This window comes from Pieris napi, chromosome 7 (genome assembly GCF_905475465.1).
Source record: "Pieris napi chromosome 7, ilPieNapi1.2, whole genome shotgun sequence".
NCBI classification, from domain to species: Eukaryota; Metazoa; Arthropoda; class Insecta; order Lepidoptera; family Pieridae; genus Pieris; species Pieris napi.
This window is the reverse complement of record NC_062240.1, coordinates 11,611,426-11,636,865: the sequence shown is the minus strand read 5'-3', so window position 1 is coordinate 11,636,865 and position 25,440 is coordinate 11,611,426. Positions and strand designations below refer to the sequence as shown.

The following is a 25,440-nucleotide window of genomic DNA, read 5'->3' as shown; positions in this document are numbered from 1 at the left end:
TTCTATTTATTTTTTTTTAAGACAATTCACACCAATTGACCTAGTCCCATGCTAAGCTGGTGAAGCTTGTGTTATGGGTACTAGACAACGGATATACATACATATTATACATAGATATACATATTTAAACACCCAAGACCTAAGCATAACACCAAATGCTCATCACATCGATGTTCGTCTCAGCCGGGGATCGAACCCGGGACCCATGGATTCGCAGTCAGGGGTACTAACCACTAGACCAATGAGTCGTCAACTACGACCAATATATATATAGATATCAGCCGAAATATACTTAAAAACCTTTACATCAAATTTTATACTCAGTATCAGCAATGAGCTAACTTTTGGTGAACTAAGCTCATAATCAGTTGAACCATTGTGCAAATAGGTCACTAACAGTTACAGGTACGCCATAAGCAATAAAATTAAGGGTAGTCGCTAATGTGACGGTTGATATCCCGTCGTTACCATTATTGGATATTGCGCTAATTACCATTTCATCAATATTCAAGTATTAATAGTGTATTCGACGCTTGCGGCGATCAATATAACTGTTTTCACGTTCGTGTTTAATAGAATCGGTTATACGAATTGGCACATGATTTTGTCCGTTTAAAATTATATTTTATTAACATCTAGATTCTAGAAGATAATATGAGAATTGAAGTATTGAATTTTAGCTGTTACCGGCATTTCGTAGCTTTTGATGCTTTGTAAATGTGGTGTTCAAGGCGTTAGGATGTTTAGAATTCCCTGGACAGCTAAGGAAACAAACGTGTCCATACTAAGACGGTTACAGGTAATAAATCTTCTTTGACGCTTCGTTATAAATGCATCCTGAATTTTTGATGACATATAACACGTAGAGATCCAGAAACACTAACTCCACTGGCAGACTAGAGGGCAACCCCCCACTCGCTGGACCGATCAAGTAAAGGCCCTTACAGCTCTTACCATCACCCAGGCGCAGAGGCTTGCCAAAGACAAGAGAGTGGAGGGAGTTGTGCGGTGCCACCGACACTACCTTCAGAAATGATGAGTGATAAGATAATTATATAAATGAAGTTACTACTATTTTCACACGTGAACTTATTATAAGTTACTATTAACATATACCAGATTTGACGACGGTGTAACATGTCCTGACCGACTGTCGAATGTATGGATAGGGCAGGTATAACACTGAACAAGCTTGGGAACGCTTGTTACTTTTAACAGAGACGAACTTAAAAGAAATATTGTTCAACAATAGGTTAAGACGCATCTGGAATTCGCGCTGTAAATGTTATACAAAAAGTTGTTAAAAAAATAGGTGTTAATTATCCGGGTTACAAATACCGTTTACTTAAGTTGTACATTTACGTAAGTTATTCAATACCTAAGACGTCAACATAGTCAGGGAATTAACAAAAAAATATAAATAATAAAAAAAATATTTATCGAATTTCCACGGGTTGACATTTCATGAAATATTTGGGAAATAAAGAGCCTGAGGAATAATGGTAAAATAATACTTGAAACCGCTCTGATAGCTTTTTCGTAAATAAAAGTACAATATTTTTTCATGATTTCACATGTTTATAAATGTTATTACCAATTAGGCATTGACTAAGTAGGTTTATTAAATACTCTTATTGTTTCTTATTTTTTTTTAACTTTATTTGTTTTATGTACATCGCGGTAAATTACGCATCTTCAAACGTTGAAAGTGCTTTATACAGCTTACATAAATAATATATGTTACATTGCACATACAAGTACAATATGCTTTATTCTACTTGTATGTGCAGAGCAGTGTGTGGGTCTAGTAGCTTGAGCCTGTTAACCCTACTGCTATCTAGTACTAGTCTCTAAGCCCCGTTTTCGTGACTGAACTTTTCTATGTGCGTATGGTACAAATATCGTGAGTAAACTGGTACACATGAGTCAGATACAAAAAGCCACCCACTTGCTTATTAAAAAATAAAAATATCACAAAACAGACACAGAAATCTGTGGCTAGGACCTTGTATGGCAATTTCTTTTTATGAAATTTTAGTAGTCACTGTGTTTGAGCGCACTGCTCTGAAACGGCTCGACCGAATTTTATGAGTTTTGGTATGCAAAAGCTCTATGCTATGCAAAAGCTCTATGCTATGCAAAAGTTCTAAGCTATGCATAAGTTGTATCCTCGTAGGTTCGAATTAATAACTTCTGTTTGCGTATGTATTTATCGATTAATGCTACCAGGATACTTCAGGGAAATTCTCAGGGGTAATAGAGTTACAGGAGACGAGTGGTTAAACAATTTAATACTAACACACAATATTTCAAAACAATCGCTTGTATCGAATAACCTTTAAAAGTTAATAAAATGGTAAATATTTTGAAGGGAATATTGAAAGTGTAGAATGTGGAAATACATTTTGGAGAGTTCCGATCAAATTGATTCAAATAAAGTGCTATTTGCTTTATATGAGTTTTTAAAAAATGTTTCAATTTTTTTATCGACTAAACTGAAGTTTAATAACAATTATTAATACGTGTTTTTCGTGTTTCGTGAACTCAGTCGTCCATTTGTCAAGTCTAAGAAGTCTAAGAAGCCGTGTGTCTTACGATGTTTTCTACGGCAAACATTAATAGTACACAAGTTCATTCAAACTAGGGCTCGAACCTGACATTAGAATTGAAAATCACACGCTTGACTGACTCATGCAAAAAATTGGAGCTTATAAAAATAATTAATAAGACTCATTTAAGGTGAAATTCGTAGATTCAGCACTATGGCTCCCGTATTTCAAAATCCAAGACATTTTAGACGTACAAGTGTTACGCTAAGAACTCACGAAGCGGTTTGCACCCGCGCCCACCGCGATGGCGGTTTGGAGTTTTATTTTCAAAACTCACGAGACCTGAGTTCTGTGCGGTTACGCAGCCGCCGCGGTTGCGATATAGTTTTTGCCGCGCTATGTGGAGCCAGCTGCCCATTGAAGTAACCAATTTCCGAACCCACCACCACGTACGGTGTAACAATTCTCTAAATGCCGGCAAGGCATTTGCAAGCCCTCTGGCATTGAGAGTGTCCATGGGCACTAAAATAATCACTCGGCATTTTATCGTTTAACATCGGATGAGCCTCCTGCCTTTAAAAAAAAATCTAATAGGCTTTTGATATACTCTTGTATATCTTCCTAAACAGTTAATGTCTGCAAATAACATAGTGTTGTTATTCGTAAGTCAATTAAATATAAATAATATTCTTAATCAGTATAAATATTAATAGTATATCTATACAAATGATTTGCTTTTCGTACGTATCTACAATGCGGTAGGTAGGTTACAACAGGGTGCCATAAATACGTGATTATTATAATCATGGTCATCTATGGTTATAGTTATTTTTGAATGAATACTTGTTATTTTTCTGTAAATATTTAAATTATTTATTATAATTGAATCTTTTTAAGTGATTCCTAGTGTATTTCTTATATTATATTTTTATTATCTATATCTATAAAATAAAGCGTCGTGCTAATTTTAAATACTAGTAAAACACATGTAAAAACACCTTTTTCAATGAAATAAATACAAATCAAGTAAGAAATAACATAAAATATACGATTACCCAAGCATGGAAAATTATATGAAGCACTTTTGTGGTAATATATTCTTAATATTCATAAGAAATGATTATTACGCAGGTGTAAGCACGTGAGAATCCCTCGAGCCGACTGATACATATCATTGTTTTATATTAAGCGCTCAATTGTTTTATTCTGCAATGCAATCTTTAACGATAATTCATTATTTCGTTACGAGTTATTTGATACTTTTGTATTCAGTATTTTATGGTTATTTCATATAATGTGATTGTGTGTTTACATATTCAAAAACATTAACTAACAATTGAATTCAAAATGCATTTAGAAGTAATTAATAACAATATGTATATTGTATATATATATATATTTTTTTTTTATTGTTGATATAATCCTCTGCTTATCATACCACTGTAGATCTCTGATCATGGTATATCTAAAACGATAGATATTTATTAGATTTCTTATTTAAATTAATATCATGAATTGCATCAGATGACAAATCTATGGGACTAATTCGCTTCCTATCTAAACCAATTTATATTTTGACCCTACCAGACTGATCTAGACGGAGGACGGAGGATTAAATTTAAAAAAAAAATGGTAAAGGAAGTCTTAAAACAATCTCAAAAACACTCAACTTCAATATCAATGATAATAGTTCCCCACTCCTGGATTCCAATGTTTAACAAATAATCCCCTGACAATACTAAAAATAAGAGGAAACAATTAGTTATTTGACAATCCAGCAAAGCAAATAAAACTCGCGGGAGAAAGCTATATTTGCTTAGGGTCTTTATCGTGCGACTTTCAACGAGGTCGACTCATGGCTCGCACTAACGGATTCTATCTATCTATCTTTGCACGCATTTAACATTTGCTTTTTCGCTACACGAAAACAAATATGAACATTAAAAATCGTAGATGTGTCAGGCGCAGAAGGCTGATCACCTCTTGACTATTAAAAAGAAAAAGATCAAGGATCTGATATAAAACTCTAAGGCCAATACCACAGGTTGTAGCGCAGTTGTTTTTTGACTTTACCAACATAGAGTTAGTCTAATCATAATATCCAGTAGTTATCTGTGAAGTGTACTACTGGATATTATGTACATCCAGTAGTACACTTCACTTCACTTACGTTTTGAAGTATTGTCAGTAATACCAGTGACACCAATATTACTGACAATACTTCAAAACGTCAAGTTACGTAAATAATAATATAATCAGTAATCACTTTACGCGTTTAAAAAATCTTTATATCATATACACGTGTAGTCTGCGTTAAATATTAAAATATTTTAACCCCTTTATAATACTTTTTAATGACTTATAGTCTGGTATATTTGTACCAATGTCCCAACAATATTAAACGTTTGAGAAAAGTTATTCGGGATAGTTCGTTGACACGCCAATAGACAATAAAATAGAACATGAGATTTTGTATGCGAGGTTTGAAAATGAAATTTCATTAGAAATGTTTAATTCTTAACTGTGTAAAAGTGTTTTAGTAATAATAATAAATCGTTTATTTTCCAAGAAAGTGGTACATTTAGATCTATTAATTATAAAAATCCGCACAATGAGCCATATAAAATAGGCATGCAATTGTCATTAATTTCTGTAAAGTCATATAAAAGTATATTAACATAATGTTATTCTAATAAATTGAGTTATTTATAATTGTTATCAAACTTATGGTCTAAATACTTGCACACGCTTTAAAGGCAATGTGCCTTTAAAAATTTAATAACACAATTCTAACTCTTTATTAAAACTACAGGTATATAATATAGATGTGGTGGTACGCCGCAACGTTAGTGAAATATTTAAAATATTTTCATTCTTTATAATTGGTTTCGATGTAAAAATCTATAGATCTATCTATATTAAACAAACCCGACTTACTGTCACTATTTCTATTGTATTTTGTTATGATTATGTTTTTTTTGTCTCTCTACAGAATTGTTATTTAAGTACAATATTAATACATTATATAAGAGAAACTTACTCAAAAATTCAAATTACGAGAACTTGACATTACCTTCAATATTTTCATTTTCTCAACGTCTTTAAACTTTATAGGTATTTGCTTCATAGACATTTTTTTAAATTAAATTAAAAGGTAATCAACAAATTCATCAATTAGGCACGAAGTTCGCCAGATTAGATACTTTACTAATAAAGAAATTGAATAATAATATATCTCTGCACTAAGCATTAACATACAGATTAAACTAACAGAAGAATAAAAAGCGTTTTGTGTTTTTTGTAACGCTATTTGCATTTCAAATGTGTGGTTGTGGTTAGTTGAGTGTATTTACTTTTATATATATCTAAATAAAAAACATAATATGTAAAAAAATCATTAAAGCTTAGTTTTCATTCCCAACACTCTTTTTTACCCTTTCTTCCACGGTTGATAGTTCCTTCTTCTCCTATCCGGGGTAAAAATTTAAACATTCCATTGTGGTGCGGGCGGGAGTTTGCGTGTACGTCAAGGAGTACTTTTGTGTTCTCCATATAGTGGAATCTAATACTAACGGCCAGCTCCTGAGATATCTAGAATTCCACCAGCTGATTAGCGACCGTCAATACGGCTTTTGTAGTGATCGCTCAGCTGGAGAAATTCTCGTTAACCTTACACATAGAAGGTCAGAGGCAATTGAGTCCAAGGGGGAGGCGCTGGCAGTGAGTTTGGACATTGCAAAAGCCTTCGATGAGGCGCACAGAGCGCTTCTTTCGAAGCATTCCATTCTGGGTTCCTCGAGACATTATGAACTTCGACTTAGCGACTGGATCTTCAGCTTTGTGGCCGATCGGAGCATGTTCCTTAAACCCGTGAATGCTAGGGTTCCGCAAGGCTGTCCTATCTGCGACCCTGGTTCTTCTGCATATCAATGATATGTTGCAACTTAGTAACATCTATGCTTTTGCGGATACACTGGCCGTATAAGTATTTCTCAGACAGTGTGTCTGATGTCGAAACACGGCGTTAAATCCACAACCAACATCGGATACTGGGCGTAGGGACATATCGAATGTCGTTTAGTTTTGCGGTCATTTGGAAGGGAAGGCACGTACAACGGACCAAATGTGCGTCTAAGTGCGGATACTGAGTCCACCCTACACTCTACCCACGTCAAAATATCAATATTTATTTTTTAACTCAATACCTGTGAAACAGTCATAGTTTAGTCGTAGATTGTGTTTTACGAGTCCTGAGTTAAATTCCTAGCATAACTATTATTTTGTATGTATTTGATAAATACCGACCTACGCTACGCCTTACAAGTACGGAAATGTAATTGAAAAGTAATGCGTACGATTAAACTGAAAAACACTTCATAAAAGCTTGTAAAAGCTCATTCAATTGATCGTAAGCCGTGGTAAATTAGCTCAATAAATTCCCCTATTAACAATAAATATGTACCTACTCTGTCGTTAACGAGTGAATACACATTTAGATTAATCGACTCGTTAAACGTTATTAATATTCATTGAGTTTACTAACCTACTTCTCTAAATTGGATGTTCTTTCGACGCAATCGGGTTACAAGGGTGAAAACTATTTTTCCATAATTGACAGCGCGGTACAGTGGCTTCGATAAGCGCGCGTCACATGTTTTATTTGTTATTTTTAAGTACAAAATATTCACCTCTATAAATGTGATTAATAAAAATAAATACATGTATTTATAAAAATAATAACAATCTAAAAAACCCTAGTGTGGGGACTAGCGATATATGAATTTTGTCACAACCCTTTTGTCATAAATAAGGTTTTCATTATTTTATTTATTAAGTAGGTGATCAGCCTCCTGTGCCTGACAAACGCTGTCGACTTTTTGGGTGTAAGACAAGCCGGTTTCCTCACAACGTTTTCTTTTACCATTCGAATGAATGTTATAAATAATTACAATGTAAAATAGTACTCAATTAATATGTATTTAAGAGGAATTTGCTCTCAGTCTACATTATAATATATTTTCTTATTTTCAATGTATAAATAAAATAGTACTAATAATAATTACAATAATAAAGTTTATTTGCATCGAATAGTGACTTACCACTGTCCTTGGTAGTTGTACAAAAGAAAGATCTATCAGCAATAGTAGTACAAAGGTTTTTTACTAAATCTTTATTTGTACATAATAAACACGCAAAGAATAAAAACATTACGTATCAAAATTACTAATAACTTTATACGGAAAATATCTTGACAGTTCACTAATCATCAAGCTTGTCCCAAATATGATATACGGTCCCTCTGGTACTGTTGGTATTAAGTTTTTTAGCTCTAAAGGAAGTATATTTTCATGTGATTCATACACGTTTAAATTATTTGTAAAATATATGTTATTGTGTACAATAGACGAGTAATTTTTAGAAAATCATTGAATGCAGTAGTACTTACTTTTCAAAACATAATAAAGTCTTCTTTAAGCAAAATATCCTATCTACGATATGTAAGTTTAATTTTTACTTTTCTTTTACGTCCAATGGACTTGGGACGCCCGTGTAGAATACTTATAAGTTTAAATTACAGTTTATAAGATTGTAAACCATTTTTGTTATATTTAAATATAATATCAGCATCCAGGTTAAGTGTTCGTCTTAGACATAGACATAGACATATAAAAACACACACACCTCGTCTTCATTGCAATTAGTTCATAAAGCATATAATTTTTAATAAATTCCTTTTATTATAGGTTTATGCGACCTTCTGTAGCTTATTAGTGATTATAAAAAACATTTATTAGATAAACATATTTTTTTCCGCTAACTAAAGACTAAACTCATTTAATTTAATATAAACACATAAGTACCTATGTTTTGTGTGGACATTTAATTACAGTAAGTAAATAAAGGTACTGAGAGATCCCTGAGGCTAGTATGGACTTTAACGAGCTCTGCTAGTTCCCGTTACTTTAACAACCTTCTCAATTATAAAACTACAAGCTGTAAGATCCTTACATAACCTAGATACTTGCCTCCTTTTGCCTGTAAAAAATATGAAAAGAACATCCGTGTGTTTCTTTTTACAGGAATTTGTTAAGAAAATATCATGATAAATTAAGTGAAATATTTCTTTATTCGTAATTCTACAGCTAACATATATACAACAAAAAACAATTAAACTAAACCAATGATGGAATACATATAATAAACTCAAAAAGGTTCAAATATTTACTGAACAATTGGTATGAGATGCTACTTGTGTGGACACGTTAGCTCCATCTCACCCCCTCGGACAAGCAAAAAAGCTGGGGCGGCCGCAGAGCGTGCGGAAAATAAACTTGCTCAAATAACGGTCTTTCCTCCAAATTCGATTCCCTTTGGAGTAGAGACTCTTGGGCCGTGTGGTTCAAGTGCACAGGCGCTAATTAAAGATTTCAGTTGGTGCCTGGTATAGAGTACCAGTGACCCCTGAGCTGGTGCTTTCCACGCTAAACGAATAAGTGTCGCATTACAGCGATGAAATGCTGGAGAAAAAGGTACACTGCCACAGGGACCAAACTTTTTAAATTTGTTTAAAAAAAATAATTAAAACACTAGAATTATACTATACTAAACTAAAATTTAAAAAGAAATAATAACAAATGTGTATTAAAAATAGTACATTAACTTTAATGGTAGCATGCTTAATCATCTTTTATTCATTTAAATTTTACTTAATACAGGTAATGTACAGTAGAAAACGTAATTATCTCGTTTGTAACTTTGTTATACAGTGTTGTTTCTAACAATCATTCGTTATAACGAAAGTTTCCCGTTTTACACTACGTAGTTTTACTGCCACTTGTCTTTATTTATTACTTGCTAGCTTTGCCTGCGTAGAAAGGATAAAAATTAGCGTTAGTATTTTTATAATTCGAATTTCTTTTCGAATTATCTTCTTTTATGTTATGATTTTCATTTATATGATAGAACTACTAAACTATACTAGAAAATAAAACGATAGTACTAGTAAAAATCGTGATATGATGTAGCAATTTACGAACAGTGAATTCTATTTGATTAAGTAGTTATTGTAAAATTATTTAAAATCAAAATCACTTTAAATCGAAAAGAATGAATGAAACTTCTTTATCGGGGTTGGAAAAAAATTTAGTGTAACATTTTTTCGTTACGCGTCACATTTTTCGGTTACGCGTCACATGTTTCGGTTACGCGTCACATTTGACCGTTACGCGCGTCTTTTTCTTGTCCCTACCACGGTGGATTCAAAGAGATTCTAATCCCTAAAATAACAAAATAGTATTTTGTATTTTTGTATTCAAGTATGTGATATTAAAAGCCTTTTGTTAAACTTTATCTAATTTAACCAATTTCTGTAAAGTTACATATAGATAATTTTTCGAAAAATAAGGTCATAAAGAAGTTTCACATCTAACGTGTGCACACTAGTACACGCACATTTTTTTATTAATATTATTTTATGTCGGCTATTGAGATACGTGTAATAATTTAAAAAGATTGATAATACTTAGTTGAATATCGTAAAATAATCATAAAGATTTGTATGTAGCCAGTAAAACTTTTCACATTTTTCATCGTAACAAAAGCAAGACACGTGTGACTAATTGTTTCGATTACAGTTATTGATGATCACTCTTACGATACGTGAATTTAAGGGGGTTTTAACACTTAAAAAGAAAGTTTGATGTAGGAAAAATCATTATTCAAAGACATTTGTGTCATTCGCTTAGATAATATAATGCGATAAGATCTGATCTTCAGGAATGACTTCTTGCTTATTGCCCGTAAATAATAATTATACCAAGCAATGCTTAATAACCAATAGAGGCTTGCGAGGTCCGTACTGATAAATTCTAAGATCTCCTTGTTAGTGAGTTGCTCGTTAGCTTAGAGTAAGAAAACTTTAATTTATTTATTTATTTATTTATAGCCTTATATCAGAATACAAAAAATATATACATTATAACTTATTTTCCTTAATCTATGATGTAGGATGATATAGGATGATATAGGATGGTGAAAATATGAAACGAAAGACATAATAATTTGGACTGAACAAACGTACGTATGTAATTACATGTGTGACAATGCGTAATGGATTACAGAAACTGTTAACCAATCAAAATTTTCCGTTTTACCTTCTTACCTGCTAGATTGTTTCGGGTCGGATCCAATCAACATATAAAAAATTCAATTATCGTATTTTCCCAGTTACTAATAACAGTCATAAATATTTTATTAATGTAAATATATAGATTTGTTTACCCAAATACGGTCTCTTCACATGGTAGGGGAGCCCACGATGCTAAATGGGGATTTACTCGAGCGTCGTAGAGACCTATTGGGATGCAAAGCTTAGATGATAAGAAGAAAAAAAATTTATATGATAGACAACAACATGAAGAAAAGGAGAGGCGCCTGCTGCTGGTAATAATAATATGACTGACTTCTCAGTAAAATAATAAAAAAAAAATTACGAACCTAGGTCATGAACATTATCAACCTTTACTTTATCTCGGTGTCAATTATCAATGAAAGAACATTATAAATGTTCTTATTCATCGAAAATAATCTTTTTCGTAAATGCAAATGGCATTTATCTAGTTAGCTTTTTTAAGTTTCACATCTAACGTGTGCACACTAGTACACGCACATTTTTTTATTAATATTATTTTATGTCGGCTATTGAGATACGTGTAATAATTTAAAAAGATTGATAATACTTAGTTGAATATCGTAAAATAATCATAAAGATTTGTATGTAGCCAGTAAAACTTTTCACATTTTTCATCGTAACAAAAGCAAGACACGTGTGACTAATTGTTTCGATTACAGTTATTGATGATCACTCTTACGATACGTGAATTTAAGGGGGTTTTAACACTTAAAAAGAAAGTTTGATGTAGGAAAAATCATTATTCAAAGACATTTGTGTCATTCGCTTAGATAATATAATGCGATAAGATCTGATCTTCAGGAATGACTTCTTGCTTATTGCCCGTAAATAATAATTATACCAAGCAATGCTTAATAACCAATAGAGGCTTGCGAGGTCCGTACTGATAAATTCTAAGATCTCCTTGTTAGTGAGTTGCTCGTTAGCTTAGAGTAAGAAAACTTTAATTTATTTATTTATTTATTTATAGCCTTATATCAGAATACAAAAAATATATACATTATAACTTATTTTCCTTAATCTATGATAACTTATTCTGTGTGCCTACGGGCAAAGGCCTCCCCCATTGTCCTCCATTTTTCCTTATTGTAAACTAATCTCGTCCAGGTCTTAGTCTTTCCTGCCATTTCCACGATTTCATCGGCTCACCTCTTAAATTGCCTACCTTTGTTTCTTTTATGGCCTCTTGGTTGCCATAGTGTAACAATTTTGCTCCATTTTTCTGCTCCTCTTATGGTATGAAGAAAACTTTAATATGTAAATTTTAATTTTTTTCATTATGCATTCATATTTTTTACTTGACTGTAAAATGGACTGTTAAACGACAATTTTAGTATCTTCTTATTCGAGGAGATCTCGAACGAGCAACCCTGTGATTGCTGCCCCAAAAACCCCGACTATCAGCAGGTCAAGAGAGGCTAGTAGAGCTGCATAGGTCATAAACTTCAAAGAGATTCCAATCATATCCCCAAGCAGGCGCTTGATTGGAACCCGTAAGGAAATTTGAAGCATTGCCATCGCAATCAAACGTACAGTTACAGATGAGGGAAAGAGAGCCGGAATGATTTAGAGCGAGATGCAATGCGAAGCTCAAGACTGCGATGAAGGCTCACTGTGGACGCGTTCTGCCCCATCCAGTGGTCATTGGACATTAAGTCAAACGACTTAATGTCCAATTTGATTATTACAGATTTTATTGATTACAATTATATATTTACTATTTTCTGAAAAAGAAAATCAAAATCAAAACGACGACTCATTGGTCTAGTGGTTAGTACCCCTGACTGCGAATCCATGGGTCCCGGGTTCGATCCCCGGCTGAGACGAACATCGATGTGATGAGCATTTGGTGTTGTGCTTAGGTCTTGGGTGTTTAAATACGTATTTATATGTCTATCTATCTATAATATGTATGTATACCCGTTGCCTAGTACCCATAACACAAGCTTCACCAGCTTAGCATGGGACTAGGTCAATTGGTGTGAATTGTCTTAAAAAAAAAAAAAAATTGTTTTAAAAAGTTTGGTCCCTTTGGCAGTGTACCTTTAACGCTGGCAGTATTTCCTCGATTCCTGGGGCCAACTTAAATCTTTAATAAGTGCCTGTGCACTTGAACCCAAGAGTCTCTACTCCAAAGGGAACAAAATCGAGGCTGGATTTTGATTATTTATGGTATATATATTATATTAGCCAAATGTTTGGAAGTCGAGCAAAACACTATATATAGGATGTATTCGCTTAATTATTCTAAATGTGTGTTTAAAAGTGATTTCAATTAGACAATAAGAAGTGTTTAAAATTTCTAGGTAGGTACTAGAATAAATAAAAAATGGTGCGTGTACTTACGTACGCGCGTAAGAAGTTATACTTCTTTGGTTTTCTCTATTTTTTTTAAATATTAAATAATTAATAATAAATATTTAGGCGTTAATAATTTAGCAATATTTAATATTTAGTATATTATTCAATTATTAATTAATATTAATAATAATTATTATTTATTATTTTATTATATTATTAATTCAATTTAATAACTAGGTATGTTTCATAACCTTTTAACTAAGTAACAATAGGTCTTTGTGAAAAAGCATTGCTAAATTTCTTTGAAAAAATAATTAAAACTCCTTTATTCGTTTAAAAGCTACTACAAATGTCATTATGGTTTTCAAAATTCTTGGCATAGCTGCTAACGTCACGCATATTCTATTTCTTTTTACTTGTAGATTGTCTTATTCCCATCTCGCTCGCGCACGCTCAGCTCCCATACTGATAATTTTGTGTCACGATGCGCGCGCATCGTAAAATTTCACTCTCATAAATTTTTCATTACGCGCCTAAAGAAGTATAACTTCAAAAATCACTTACCAATGCAAAGTTCTTCATTATATAACTGAGCTTATCAAATTAGTTTTGACATTACATCCGTATATTAACTCTTACGAAAGTTCAGAACATATTTAATCTGGATTCAGAGCGCGGAGTTAATTTGCAGAAATAAATTTAGTGCACAAAATGTAGTTCAATTCTTTTACTTTCCACTAAAGTGCGATTTACAGCGAGAATCGAATACCAAATTCAATTTTGCAATACGTTTAAAATTATTTCGTACATTATCTTGGAATGGAAAAAGTGGAGCAACATTTGCGACTGTTGTTTCAGTGCATTTTCTTAGTTTCTATATTTGAAATGCTTTGTGTTACGATTTATTATTTTTTATGTATTCTTATCGTACTACCGTCCACCACTTGTACCAACTGTGATACATTGATACAGAAACCGCAGTTGATGCAGAACGCAAGGTCGTACTAAGAAATAAGTGATAATCACCGCACGTGGGAACTTGACTTTCTTAATGCATTTTTGTTTGTGTGTTTTTGTCAAATGAATGGTTTTTATAGCAATAAATATTTTGTGTCAAAGCAAAGTCGTTTCTACAAATAAAGGATGGTGAAAATATAAAACTAAAGACAAGAATTTGGACTAAACAAACGGACGTATGTAATTACATGTGTGACAATGCGTAGTGGATTATAGAAACTGTTGACCAATCAAAATTTTCAGTTTTACTTTCTTACCTGCTAGATTGTTTCGGGTCGGATCCAATCAACATATAAAAAATTCAATTATAGTATTTTCCCAGTTACTAATAACAGTCATAAATATTTTATTAATGTAAATATATAGATTTGTTTACCCAAATACGGTCTCTTCACATGGTAGGGGAGCCCACGATGCTAAATGGGGATTTACTCGAGCGTCGTAGAGACCTATTGGGATGCAAAGCTTAGATGATAAGAAGAAAAAAATGTTATATGATAGACAACAACATGAAGAAAAGGAGAGGCGCCCGGTAGCTTCTCGGCCATGAGGCGCAAGCTGCTGCTAATAATAATATGACTGACTTCTCAGTAAAATAATTAAGACATTGTAAAAATTACGAACCTAGGTCATGAACATTATCAACCTTTACTTTATCTCTGTGTCAATTATCAATGAAAGAAAATTATAAATGTTCTTATTCATCGAAAATAATCTTTTTCGTAAATGCCTTTTGCATTTACCTAGTTAGCTTTTTTAGGTAGGATGTTCATCTGATGTTAAGTGATACCGCCGCCCATGGACACTCTCAATGCCAGAGGGATCGCGAGTTCGTTACCAGTATGTCAAGAATTGGTACGCTCTTTTCTCGATTATAAATAACGTAATTATAATAATAATAATAATAATTAAGCCTCATTTATTCCTTGAAAAATTTACAAAATAAAATTTATAAAATGTGTGAACATTTCACACACACACACACAAAATACATACATATTCACACATCATATATATATATATATAACGTAATTATAAACAAGATAAACTTCATTAATTTAAAACCAAATATACTTTATTGCTACTCAAAAATTTAAAAGTATGATTTAAAGTGAGGTTATTAAGAGAATCTAATTTCAAATGACTACTTCCCAAAGGATTGGAACATTATTTCAGTCTGTTTCGACGTATTTCTAGAAAAATAAAAGATCATTAAAACAGCCGGGAAGTGTATTAGCGTTGCCTCTCGGGATGTTCTCTTTGTAGATTGAGAATCGTTATTGCATTTTTTAATGTAACATTAATGGAGTTTATTATTGTAATAAGAACCAAACATTTAAACTATTTATATTTAAAACAAAAATAATAAATTTCCAATCATAACAAAACAAAAATATACAGCTTAGATTTTTTACATTTCATACTTTTTTTTCTTGTTATCCTATATCTTAGCTACCTTCAGTACTATTCAGTATAGACTATTCATGTCTTCTTGGTATAGTGGTCAAACACGTAGCTTATTCGTAACGTTTAATCTGAGGGTTATTGAAAAACGTTTCAAATCAAAAGATACCCGCTGGCGCTACCTTTTAGGTCTGGGCCTCAGATCAGTTTCGGGTCTAACACAAGCCTGGTTCCTCCTTTCTATAAAGATATAAGCGTATTTGTATGCTCAAATATAACTTATATTTCATGTATATGGTTAGAGACTAACCAATCCAAAGCTTGCTTATTTTAAAAGTAATCATGTACGTAGATATTTTTTTACTGAAAACCAAAAGTAGCTCGTCAAAAAGAGCTTTTTTATCTTGTTTAGAGCTTCTCATTAGTCGTTTGAAGCTTTTAGCTCGAGTTTATAAAAAATGTAACATTTAAATTTTATAATAATATCCTGTAAATCAATTCTCAAAGCGATGCTTAATCAAAACCACTTTTATAAAACTCCTTTCTAAAAGTGTTTGAAAGTTCCATCGCCTTTAAGTAGATTGCAAAGGCACAAAGGAATCGCTTAAATCTCATAAAAGATTGAAATACTGATTATTTATTTAAATCCAGCATTTAACTGGGATTGGAAAAACACGACGGACGGATAGATTAGGCAAAGGGCATTTTGGGGCGCAAAAACCATTCGAAATTCAAAGTTAAGGTTGTGTTCTCAATACACACCTAATAAAAGACACCTATCAAAATAAGTGTAACAAAATTTCATATATTTTAAAGATGTAAAAAAAAGTGATCGGACTGACAAAACTAAAAATGAGCCTTACAAGACAGCCATAAAATGCAGTCAACGCAGCCCATGGACCCAGTATAGTAGATGCGCTGCCGGCCTATAATTGCGGCTCTTTTTAAATCATTAGAGGTTGTATCTCCCTCAACCGGGAGTCGATTTCACAGTTCGCTAGTTCGCAAGAAAATGCCTAGTGAAGCGGCAGAAGGTTTTCAGCCATTAAGAATGGTGCGAATAAAATCATGAAGTAATATTGGTTCTATGCTAAAACGGGCTTACTACTAAAAGCAGTTTTTTCCAGACGCACTATGTTGAACCATGATTTAGTCTAACTACAACCTAGTTATATCTATATCTATATATATAAAAGAAAGTCGTGTTTGTTACAACACTTATAACTCGAGAACGGCTGGACCGATTGCCATGGTTTTTGATTTGTTGGATTTGTTTCCGTTCCGAATAGCAGAATAAGCAATAAAATATCGAATAAGTTATCGAATAACAATAAATTAATTAATTAATTTTACGAATGCACACGGCATGTGGTGACATTTGTTGACAAAACTACGCATCATTTTACGTCGAATTCGTGTCACTTCAAGAAATTCCGAACTTGAGGTAAATGAGGAGATGCATAACCAGGCTTTGATCTTGATCGAAAACATGTGTTACCTCATCAAAAAGTGTTGTAAAGCAGAAAGTGCTTTAACATGCAGTATCGCAATATTGGCGATAGAGAGAAGAGGCCTAATGTGTAAAACTGCCATTCTTCTTTCGCAATGGCAAGCAATAAAACATTTCTCTATTTGCAAAAAAAGTTATCACCTTAATGAAATCCTAAAATAAGTTTAACTAAAGTAACAACGATATTATTATTAAGGCGGAACGAAGTTAGCCGGGTCAGCTAGTCTATAATATAAAAATGAATCCCAAAATGTGTTGGTAAGCGCATAACTCAACAACGCCTGGACCAATTTCGCTCATTCTTTTTTATTATATTCCTTGAAGGACGAGGATGGTTCTTACGAACAGAAAAATTTAAAAAAAATGAGTGAAAAAGTCTAAAAACAACACTTTTCTATATTCCCATACAAAATATTCGTAATACTTAAAAGTCAATTTGAACTTTAATACCATATCATAAAGTTCATGTGTTAGTGGAGGGGTTCCGGAAAGGTAAATTTTTATTTTTTGACATAATGTATTTGTTGTATTATCAACTTTCTTTTTTTTATCTTACTAGCTAGACCGGTGTCCCGAATAGCAGAATAAGTATTTAAAAAAAATAAAGAATCGACTGTTAGGCGGTACGATGTTCGCCAGGCCAGCTAGTAATATATAAAAATGAAACCCGTTTTCCGTTGTCACGACATAACATGAAAACTGCTTGACCGATTTGTCTGATTTTTTTTTATAATATACCTTGAAGTACGGAGATGGTTCTTACGGAGAAAAATTTAAAAAAATTGAGTGAAAAAGTCTAAAAACAACACTTTTCTATATTCCCATACAAAATATTCGTAATAATTCTTAAAAGTGAATTTGAACATTAATACCAAAGCATAAAGTTCAAGTGTTAGTGGAGGGGTTCCGGGAAGGTAAATTTTTATTTTTTGACATAATGTATTTGTTGTCTTATCAATTTTCTTTTTTTTATCTTACTAGCTAGACCGGTGTCCCGAATAGCAGAATAAGTATTTTAAACAAATAAAGAATCGACTGTTAGGCGGTACGATGTTCGCCAGGCCAGCAAGTTTACAATAAAACCTTAAAACAAATACCTAAAAATCTTTGTCAATTGTCATCGTTGCGAAAAAACAGTATTACTTAACATTCGATATCGTCTGCGAGCATTTCATTGAGGCTAATGTTAACTTATCTACACTGTGCCAGTCTCCAAAAGTGTCGCTTTCGCTGAAACATTGCTGGGCTGCTATTCAATTGGTGAATGTATTTTATTCGGATCCAATCGATCTCTAGACAACAAAACGCACGGCGTGAATAGAACCTCCCGAGACGATAAATCACTCGAAGGCTGTATTTCTTAATGAAAGCACTTTCGTTTTTCAACTTTGGCAATCAGTTCATAGGTCCTTTGATATTTTAAATTATTGGAAATTCATCAATACATTCAAGCAGTGAGAACTTTATGTAATATATATATTTTTAAATATATTTATTCACAAAAAACGTTACACCTTAACCAAACCATGTCCCGCAAAACTGCTTAGGCAGTTTGACTGCAGGTAATTGATATTCTCCTTGCTCTCTAGGAGGAGTACCGATGGGTCATCAGTATCGCTCATTATACGTTACTTCTTCTTTAGTCAGGCTCTTCATTTCTGAAGGTCATGTTACTGGCGCACAACACCCTTGACTCCTCCCTGTCTTCGGCAAGCCTCTGTGCGTTAGTGATGGTAAGACCTGTAAGGGCCTTTACTTGATCGGTCCAGCGAGTAGGGGATTAGCCTCGAGGTCTGGTGCCCTCCACTCTGCCACGACACATTTTTATACAGTTTCTGGAGCAGTGTTGGCCTAATGGCTTCAGCGTGCGACTCTCATACCTGAGGTCGTAGGTTCGATCCCCGGCTGTGCATCAATGGACTTTCTTTCTATGTGCGCATTTAACATTTGCTCGAACGGTGAAAGAAAACATCGTGAGGAAACCGAAATGTCTTAGACCCAAAAAGTCGACGGCGTGTGTCAGACACTGAAGGTTGATCACCTACTTGCCTATTAGATTTAAAAATGATCATGAAAAGATTTAGAAATCTGAGACTAAAGCTTGTAGCGTCACAGGTTTATTTTTATTTACTGTTTCTGGATCTCTGCGTACGAACCAAACAACCAAACAACAAAGTGTCGAAAGACGATTTTTTGTCTGTAAACGCAGTCTTGTACATGGACAAGACTGGTCTTTACAGATGTTACCATCCTTCCAGCGCAGAGGCTTGTTTCATTAGCTGTCCAGGGAACCCTAATCATCCGCCTGCAACATATCATTTCCAAAACATCTATTTTTCTTCGTTCGAGTCTCGTTTGTTACATAACCTATTTATTAAACAAAAAATTGATTAAAAAATAGAAAAGGGTGTTTTTAAAAACAGTTGAAGCGTTTTCTATATAAATCTAATAATATATTATAGTAAGTCTAAAATACAAGAGCGGCGGTGAATCTGATCTCACTTTAAATAATACTAGGGCACTATAAATCTAGGAAGCTTAAGACAACTTTACGTATCATTTAACAGAGACTGTGTGTATGGGGAATGGAATTCGGTTACTCTCTCGGTTTAGTAGTGTGGAGCCACCTCTACGCCGATCTAGATATTTCTTTGTATATTTCAAACACATACTTGGTTCGCATTTCGAGTGAGGAATGATATGTTATAAATTTACTTTTTAGGATTAATTACTTAAGCTGATTCGTAACGTTGAAATATAATCTACACATCATAGAGCATTGATACACAAATGTCTATTATATAATATTGAATTAAAATCCAACTTCTTTTTTGAGTTGCAGCGGGTTTCCCCTTAATACTACTCGATATATATAAGATTCATTCTTAATTATTTGTTCGTGGTAGCTTTATAAGTGCCTTGGTTATTTGTGTTTTTTAGTTCTTTGATCTTCTGGTTTTACATCACTGTTACAAAATCTCTGCAGGGTTGCTAATCAAAAATTCTTGTACTTTTTGTGTTCTTCTACTAACATTTGTTTTATAGAACAAACGAGCAGGAGGCTCACCTGATGTTAAGTGATACCGCCGCCCATGGACACTCTCAATGCCAGAGAGCTCGCGAGTGCATTTTAAGAATTAGTACACTCTTTTCTTGAAGGACCCTACATAAGGACTACTTGAAGGACATAGCTTTTAAGAATGTATTATTTTTATTAATACCTTAGATCATGGACAGTCCTGGTCTGATATAAATGATATTAAACTGCGGTATATAACTTCCCAATCCAATGGACCAGTGCATTGATATTAAAAAAACGAAAGCTAATAAGCTAAAGCATGCAATTACAGGGGTCTGGGCTCCGAATATGATTTTGTCCCATTCGGTGTCGAGACCCTTGGTCCAAGAGGTTCTGGCGCTATAAGGCTTTTAAGGAATAAGCAGACCGAAGAGCTGGCAGATATCTCGGACAAAAAATTAGTCTAGCTATTTAAAGGGGGAACGCTGCCAGTATCTTCGGGAGCTTGCCTATAGTGGCTCCTTTTAATAATATATTTTAGTTATTATATTATATTTTTTATTAACACTTTTATATTCTGTAAAAAGTAACTTAATATTATGTATTACATGTAAACATATTGTATTGTTACAGATTGATATGCAAGATCACGGATACAATAGCTGAATTCCTGTCAGTGAAGAATATTTGAATGACGGGTTTGAACATTATGGAGATAAGAAGGGCCCGCGGGAAACGACACGCGCCCGCCACTTGACGTGTCGAATTGTCGAACGTAAACATAATGGCTTCGCAATATACAGCCATTTTGCTATGGCTCGTTGGAAGTAAGTGTTATAATATTCAAATTAGACTTAGTTTTTTAATAAGATACTATTGCACATAGTAGCGGTTTTTTAATTGGTATAAACATCGATATGCGAGTAGAAATATTAGTTGTAGTGTTGGCCTAATGGCTTCAGCTTGCGACATTCTTTCTATGTGCGCATTTAACATTCGCTTGAAAGGTGAAGTAAAACATCGTGAGGAAAGTGGCTTGCCTTAGACGCCGAAAAGTCAACGGCGGGCGTCAGGCACAGGAGGCTGATCACCTACTTGCCTATTAGATTACCAAATGATCATGAAACAGATACACACATCTGAGGCCCAGACCTAAATAGGTTGTAGTGCCATTGTTTTATTTATTTTTTAAGTGGCAATATAAAAAATAAGTTCACGTAACGTTTGCGTGATTCCTTTGTATTATTAGGACTTGAATAAATCTTAGGAAATCCGAGAAAACCACCAAACAATATTAGCATTTGCTTACGATACGATTTGTTATAAAATCCAGCTAATATTAAAATCTTGTTGAACATACAAACAAATCGTAAAAGTAGATGTGGTATATATATATATTTACTCTATTGCTTTCCACATGCATAAATGTTTAAAATGTATTTATTAGATTGACAAATGATAAAACAGATACAGAAATTTGAGGCCCAGGCCTAAAGGTTGTAGCGTCACTGATTTATTTGTTTTTAATGTTTTGTTATGTATATTATTTCTAGGAAACATTTTTTTAGTTCAATAAAAATAACTATCTACTATTATAAAAAATAATCGTAGAGGGGTGAAAATTAGGGGTTGTATGTATTTTTGTATGCTGTATCATAAACAAAAAACAATAAAAATTGTCTAAAAGATAAAAACAAAATGTTTGGGGTGGACACCCTTTATCACTTAGAGGTTTCAAATATAGATAGATAGCCGATTCTCAGACGTACTGAATATGCATAAAAAAATCATAAGAATCGGTCGAGCCGTTTCGGAGGATTATGGGACTGAACATTGTGACACGAGAATTTTATATATTACATAGAGATAGTGATTTTCAAAAGCCTCCCAAGAGATGGCTTAAACTCAATTTCAGTCTAATAAAATATTTTACGAAAGCAATCCTAAACTAATTAAACTTACATTGAACTAAATTAAACGAGTGAATAAATTGTGAGCCTAATCTATGAATCTTGTAGGAATTATATTTCTATCTTTCTATCATACCAGTGCTTCAGCGTGCGGCTCTAAAGTCATGCATTCGACGACGACTGGATGGGGCCATATAAATGGATTTTTCTTTTAATGTGCGCATTTACTCGCTGGTATGGTGAAAGAAAACATGAGGAAACTGGTATGACGGCACAGAAGGTTATTAAGAAAATAATAAATACAGTGTTTCTGTATTTATTATTTTGACTCATATAGGAAACTCAAAAAGGAGCTTTTAAAGCAAATCTAATTTGTCCAATTAATACTCTGAGAGACTAGAGAAAGAATGTATTTTAAAATGTTTATAAGATCAAACAGAGGCTGTTATATGTGATAATGAGTTGATGCATGCATTTATTTAATTATTAGTAATCCTACAGTTAACATACATATTATGAATCAAACAGAAAGCCAAAACAGATTACGTAGATAAACAATATATATGAAACAGAAAGCAAGTAAGTACATTAATAGACAAAAATATATTAAAAAAACTAAACAAAACTGAAAATTAACATTTCAAACAACGAATAATACTTAATATTTCAAATTACTGCTTGAACAAAATAAAAGTCTTCCCGCCTCTTCAAATATTTCCTCACATCTTCTTTGGTCAGATGGAAAATATCAATATCCTCATAATTGGTGTCATAGTTAGATAAAACCCGAAACATTGGCGATTTATGCAGCATTTACCATGGAAAGTGTTCAGATGAGTTGTTCGGATTAATACCTGCCTTGCGATTCTGTAACTCACTTTTCGAACTCACACAGCGGTTTTCGCAACGGCGGTCGCGCTCAAATCAGTCGTGAAGCATGCCAAGTCATTTTATGATTTGGCATTCTGATAAGGAGGGAGCTTCGAGAAGTGAGTTACAGAATCGCAAGGCTGCAGTTGATTTTCGTCATCGGACGTCGAGCCAGTATATGAATTTCCACCCGTATCACGACGTCCGTCGTTCCACAACTGAGCGATTTTGAGGCAGTTTTAGCCGTGCACCACTAATATGTGGAACCAGCTGTCCACTGATATATTTTCAAACCAATTTGACTTAGGGTCTATCAAGAGCGTACCGTTTCTTTAAAGGCCGGCAACGCACTTGCGAGGCCTCTGGCAATGTGAATGTATGTTTATGGGCGGCAGTATCACTTAATATCAGGTGAGCCACGTGCCCGTATGACCTCTGTTACATAAAAAATAATTAATAGACTCCTTTAGCTCAGACATGAACTCTCCATCACAATGTAAATCACAAGTTTATCCAACTTCCTGATACCATGAATATAGTCAAAACTCTAGAAGAAGAAACCTATTTAGTTAGTTTTTATTTATTTAATTAGTTTGACTTAGTGCTTACTTTTAAAATTAACTCAAAACAAAATGGCGTCGTCTTTTTAAATGCTCCAATAGAAAGTAGCAGCTCCAAAGAAGTATTCTTATGTGACATAGACAACAGCAATATTTTAGTATAAAAAATACAAATAAATAACTTAGATTATCTTTAGCAATTTATTATTCCAGCTTAGGTTGCAGGTTATTTTTTGCCGTGAAGGCTGTCGTCAAAGTCACATTTGTTATCGCTGACAGTTTTATAAATTTCTTGTTTATACACAGACCAGCTGATGTTTTTGGCTAGCATTAGACTAGAAAATATTTGCCTACAATTTTGCACCTGAAACACTTATTTGGATATACTGTGGCCCAAGCCATAGATTACATAAGTGAAATAAGTAAATGCTTATTTTTATACAAACACATAATTTTTTTAATATGATATGATATGGAAAACGTTCTTACGGAATATCCATAAAATACAGCAGCCCATACAACACACATGTTAGCGATTGCGTTGCTGGTCTTGAGAGAAGTATGCTATTTCTTTTAAAGGTTCTACATATAAAAATTACTAGTTATTTATAAGCCTACAGCTGTTGACTACTTGTCATGTTGCGACAACAACAAAAAGATGAACGGACAGAACGTTTTTGAAAGAACAAACATGACTGTTGTCTAAATATCGAAGTTAAAATGGAGAATGGTAGTGTTTTTTAGTTATTTTATTAATAGTATCTAAGAGGGTAACAAAGTGGAAAGGCTACCAGGAAAATGAATGAGAGGTCGCCCGCTTGCACGGTGGGCTGCCGAGCTGAAGAAAGTTGGTGGAGAAGATAGGGAGAAAAATGATCAAGACAGAGAGAGGACCCAGGAGATGAGAGGAGATGGAGCCAATTGGGGGAGGCCTGTCTATAGAAGAGGTCCTTGAAAAAAAAAAAATTTTGTAAACGTTTCAAGGAATAAATGAGTCTTAAATATTATTATTATTAATCGTATCGAGTTTGTTTAGTTTTTGTACCTTGATAATTCACGTCTTTCTTTCGCATTAAGATTATTCATATCATGTACTTTAGCTCAAAGTTGATGAATTATTAAAATCACTCGAGATACAATTGAATTTCGAACCCAATCCCTTAAGTAAAGCTGATTATCGGAATTCTCGGAGCGCTACGAAATCTCGAAACGTCTGTAAAGTGCCAATCTCAAGTAACCTGGGTAACTTATTGGGACGAACGTGGGTTACGGGCAACACCGAATGTATTCACGACTGTATGATAATGTTACATTTCTAACTCTAAGTTTGAAAATTACTTTTCCAAAAATTTGAACATTGTTGGCCCAGTGACTTCAACGTGCGACTCTCCTCCTTGAGGTCCGGCTGTGCACCAATGGACATTCTTTCTATATGCGTATTTAACATTCGCTCGAACGGTGACGGAAAACTTCGTGAAGAAACTGGCTTGCCTAAAAAGTCGATGGCGTGTGTCAGGAACTGGAGGCTTACTTGCTTATTAGATTGAAAAATGATCATGAAACAGATTCAGAAAGGCCCAGACCTAAAGAGGTTGTAGTGCCAAAGGTTTTTTTTTTTTTTTTTTCAAAAATTTGGTCTTTACAACATTTCACATCTCAGTGAACTAACTCGTGGATTGGCCCTCGTACATTGCTTGAAACGTCGCAAGGAATCAGAAAGACGAAACTGTTTTGACAAACTAGAGATGCAATCAAACGAGGATTCCATATCTTGACTTACATTCTTAAGCTCTGAATCTTAAGTATTTTCTAAATGCCAGAACATCCTCTGTTTTAAAAATAAATGAATTATTACATTATGGAATAAACCTTCTTTTTATATCGTATTTAATTATTTATATATGTAAACTAACAAGCCCACACAAAACAAATAGAAAAGAATAGAAACAAGCTACACAAACTACAACCTGTTTGCTTTGAAAACAGGTGCACAAAGATGCTTATAATATAATAATGCATTTAATTAACAAGTTTACAAAGATACATATAAAGAACTACAAAATATAGTGAAAGAAACTTAAGATAATAATAGCAGAATACCCTTCCTAT

At 33.5% G+C, this 25,440-nt stretch overlaps 1 protein-coding gene across 1 annotated transcript in view; it reads left to right on the top strand.

Moving 5' to 3' along the window:
* The window catches only part of LOC125051242, a 73,755-nt gene that overhangs the window by 5,872 nt on the left and 42,443 nt on the right, over positions 1–25,440 (top strand). Inside the window, exon 2 of the mRNA XM_047651455.1 lies at positions 20,625–20,818. Within this exon, the coding sequence (XP_047507411.1) occupies positions 20,776–20,818 (43 nt within the window). The 5' untranslated portion in view covers positions 20,625–20,775. The remainder of the gene's footprint in view (positions 1–20,624; positions 20,819–25,440) is intronic.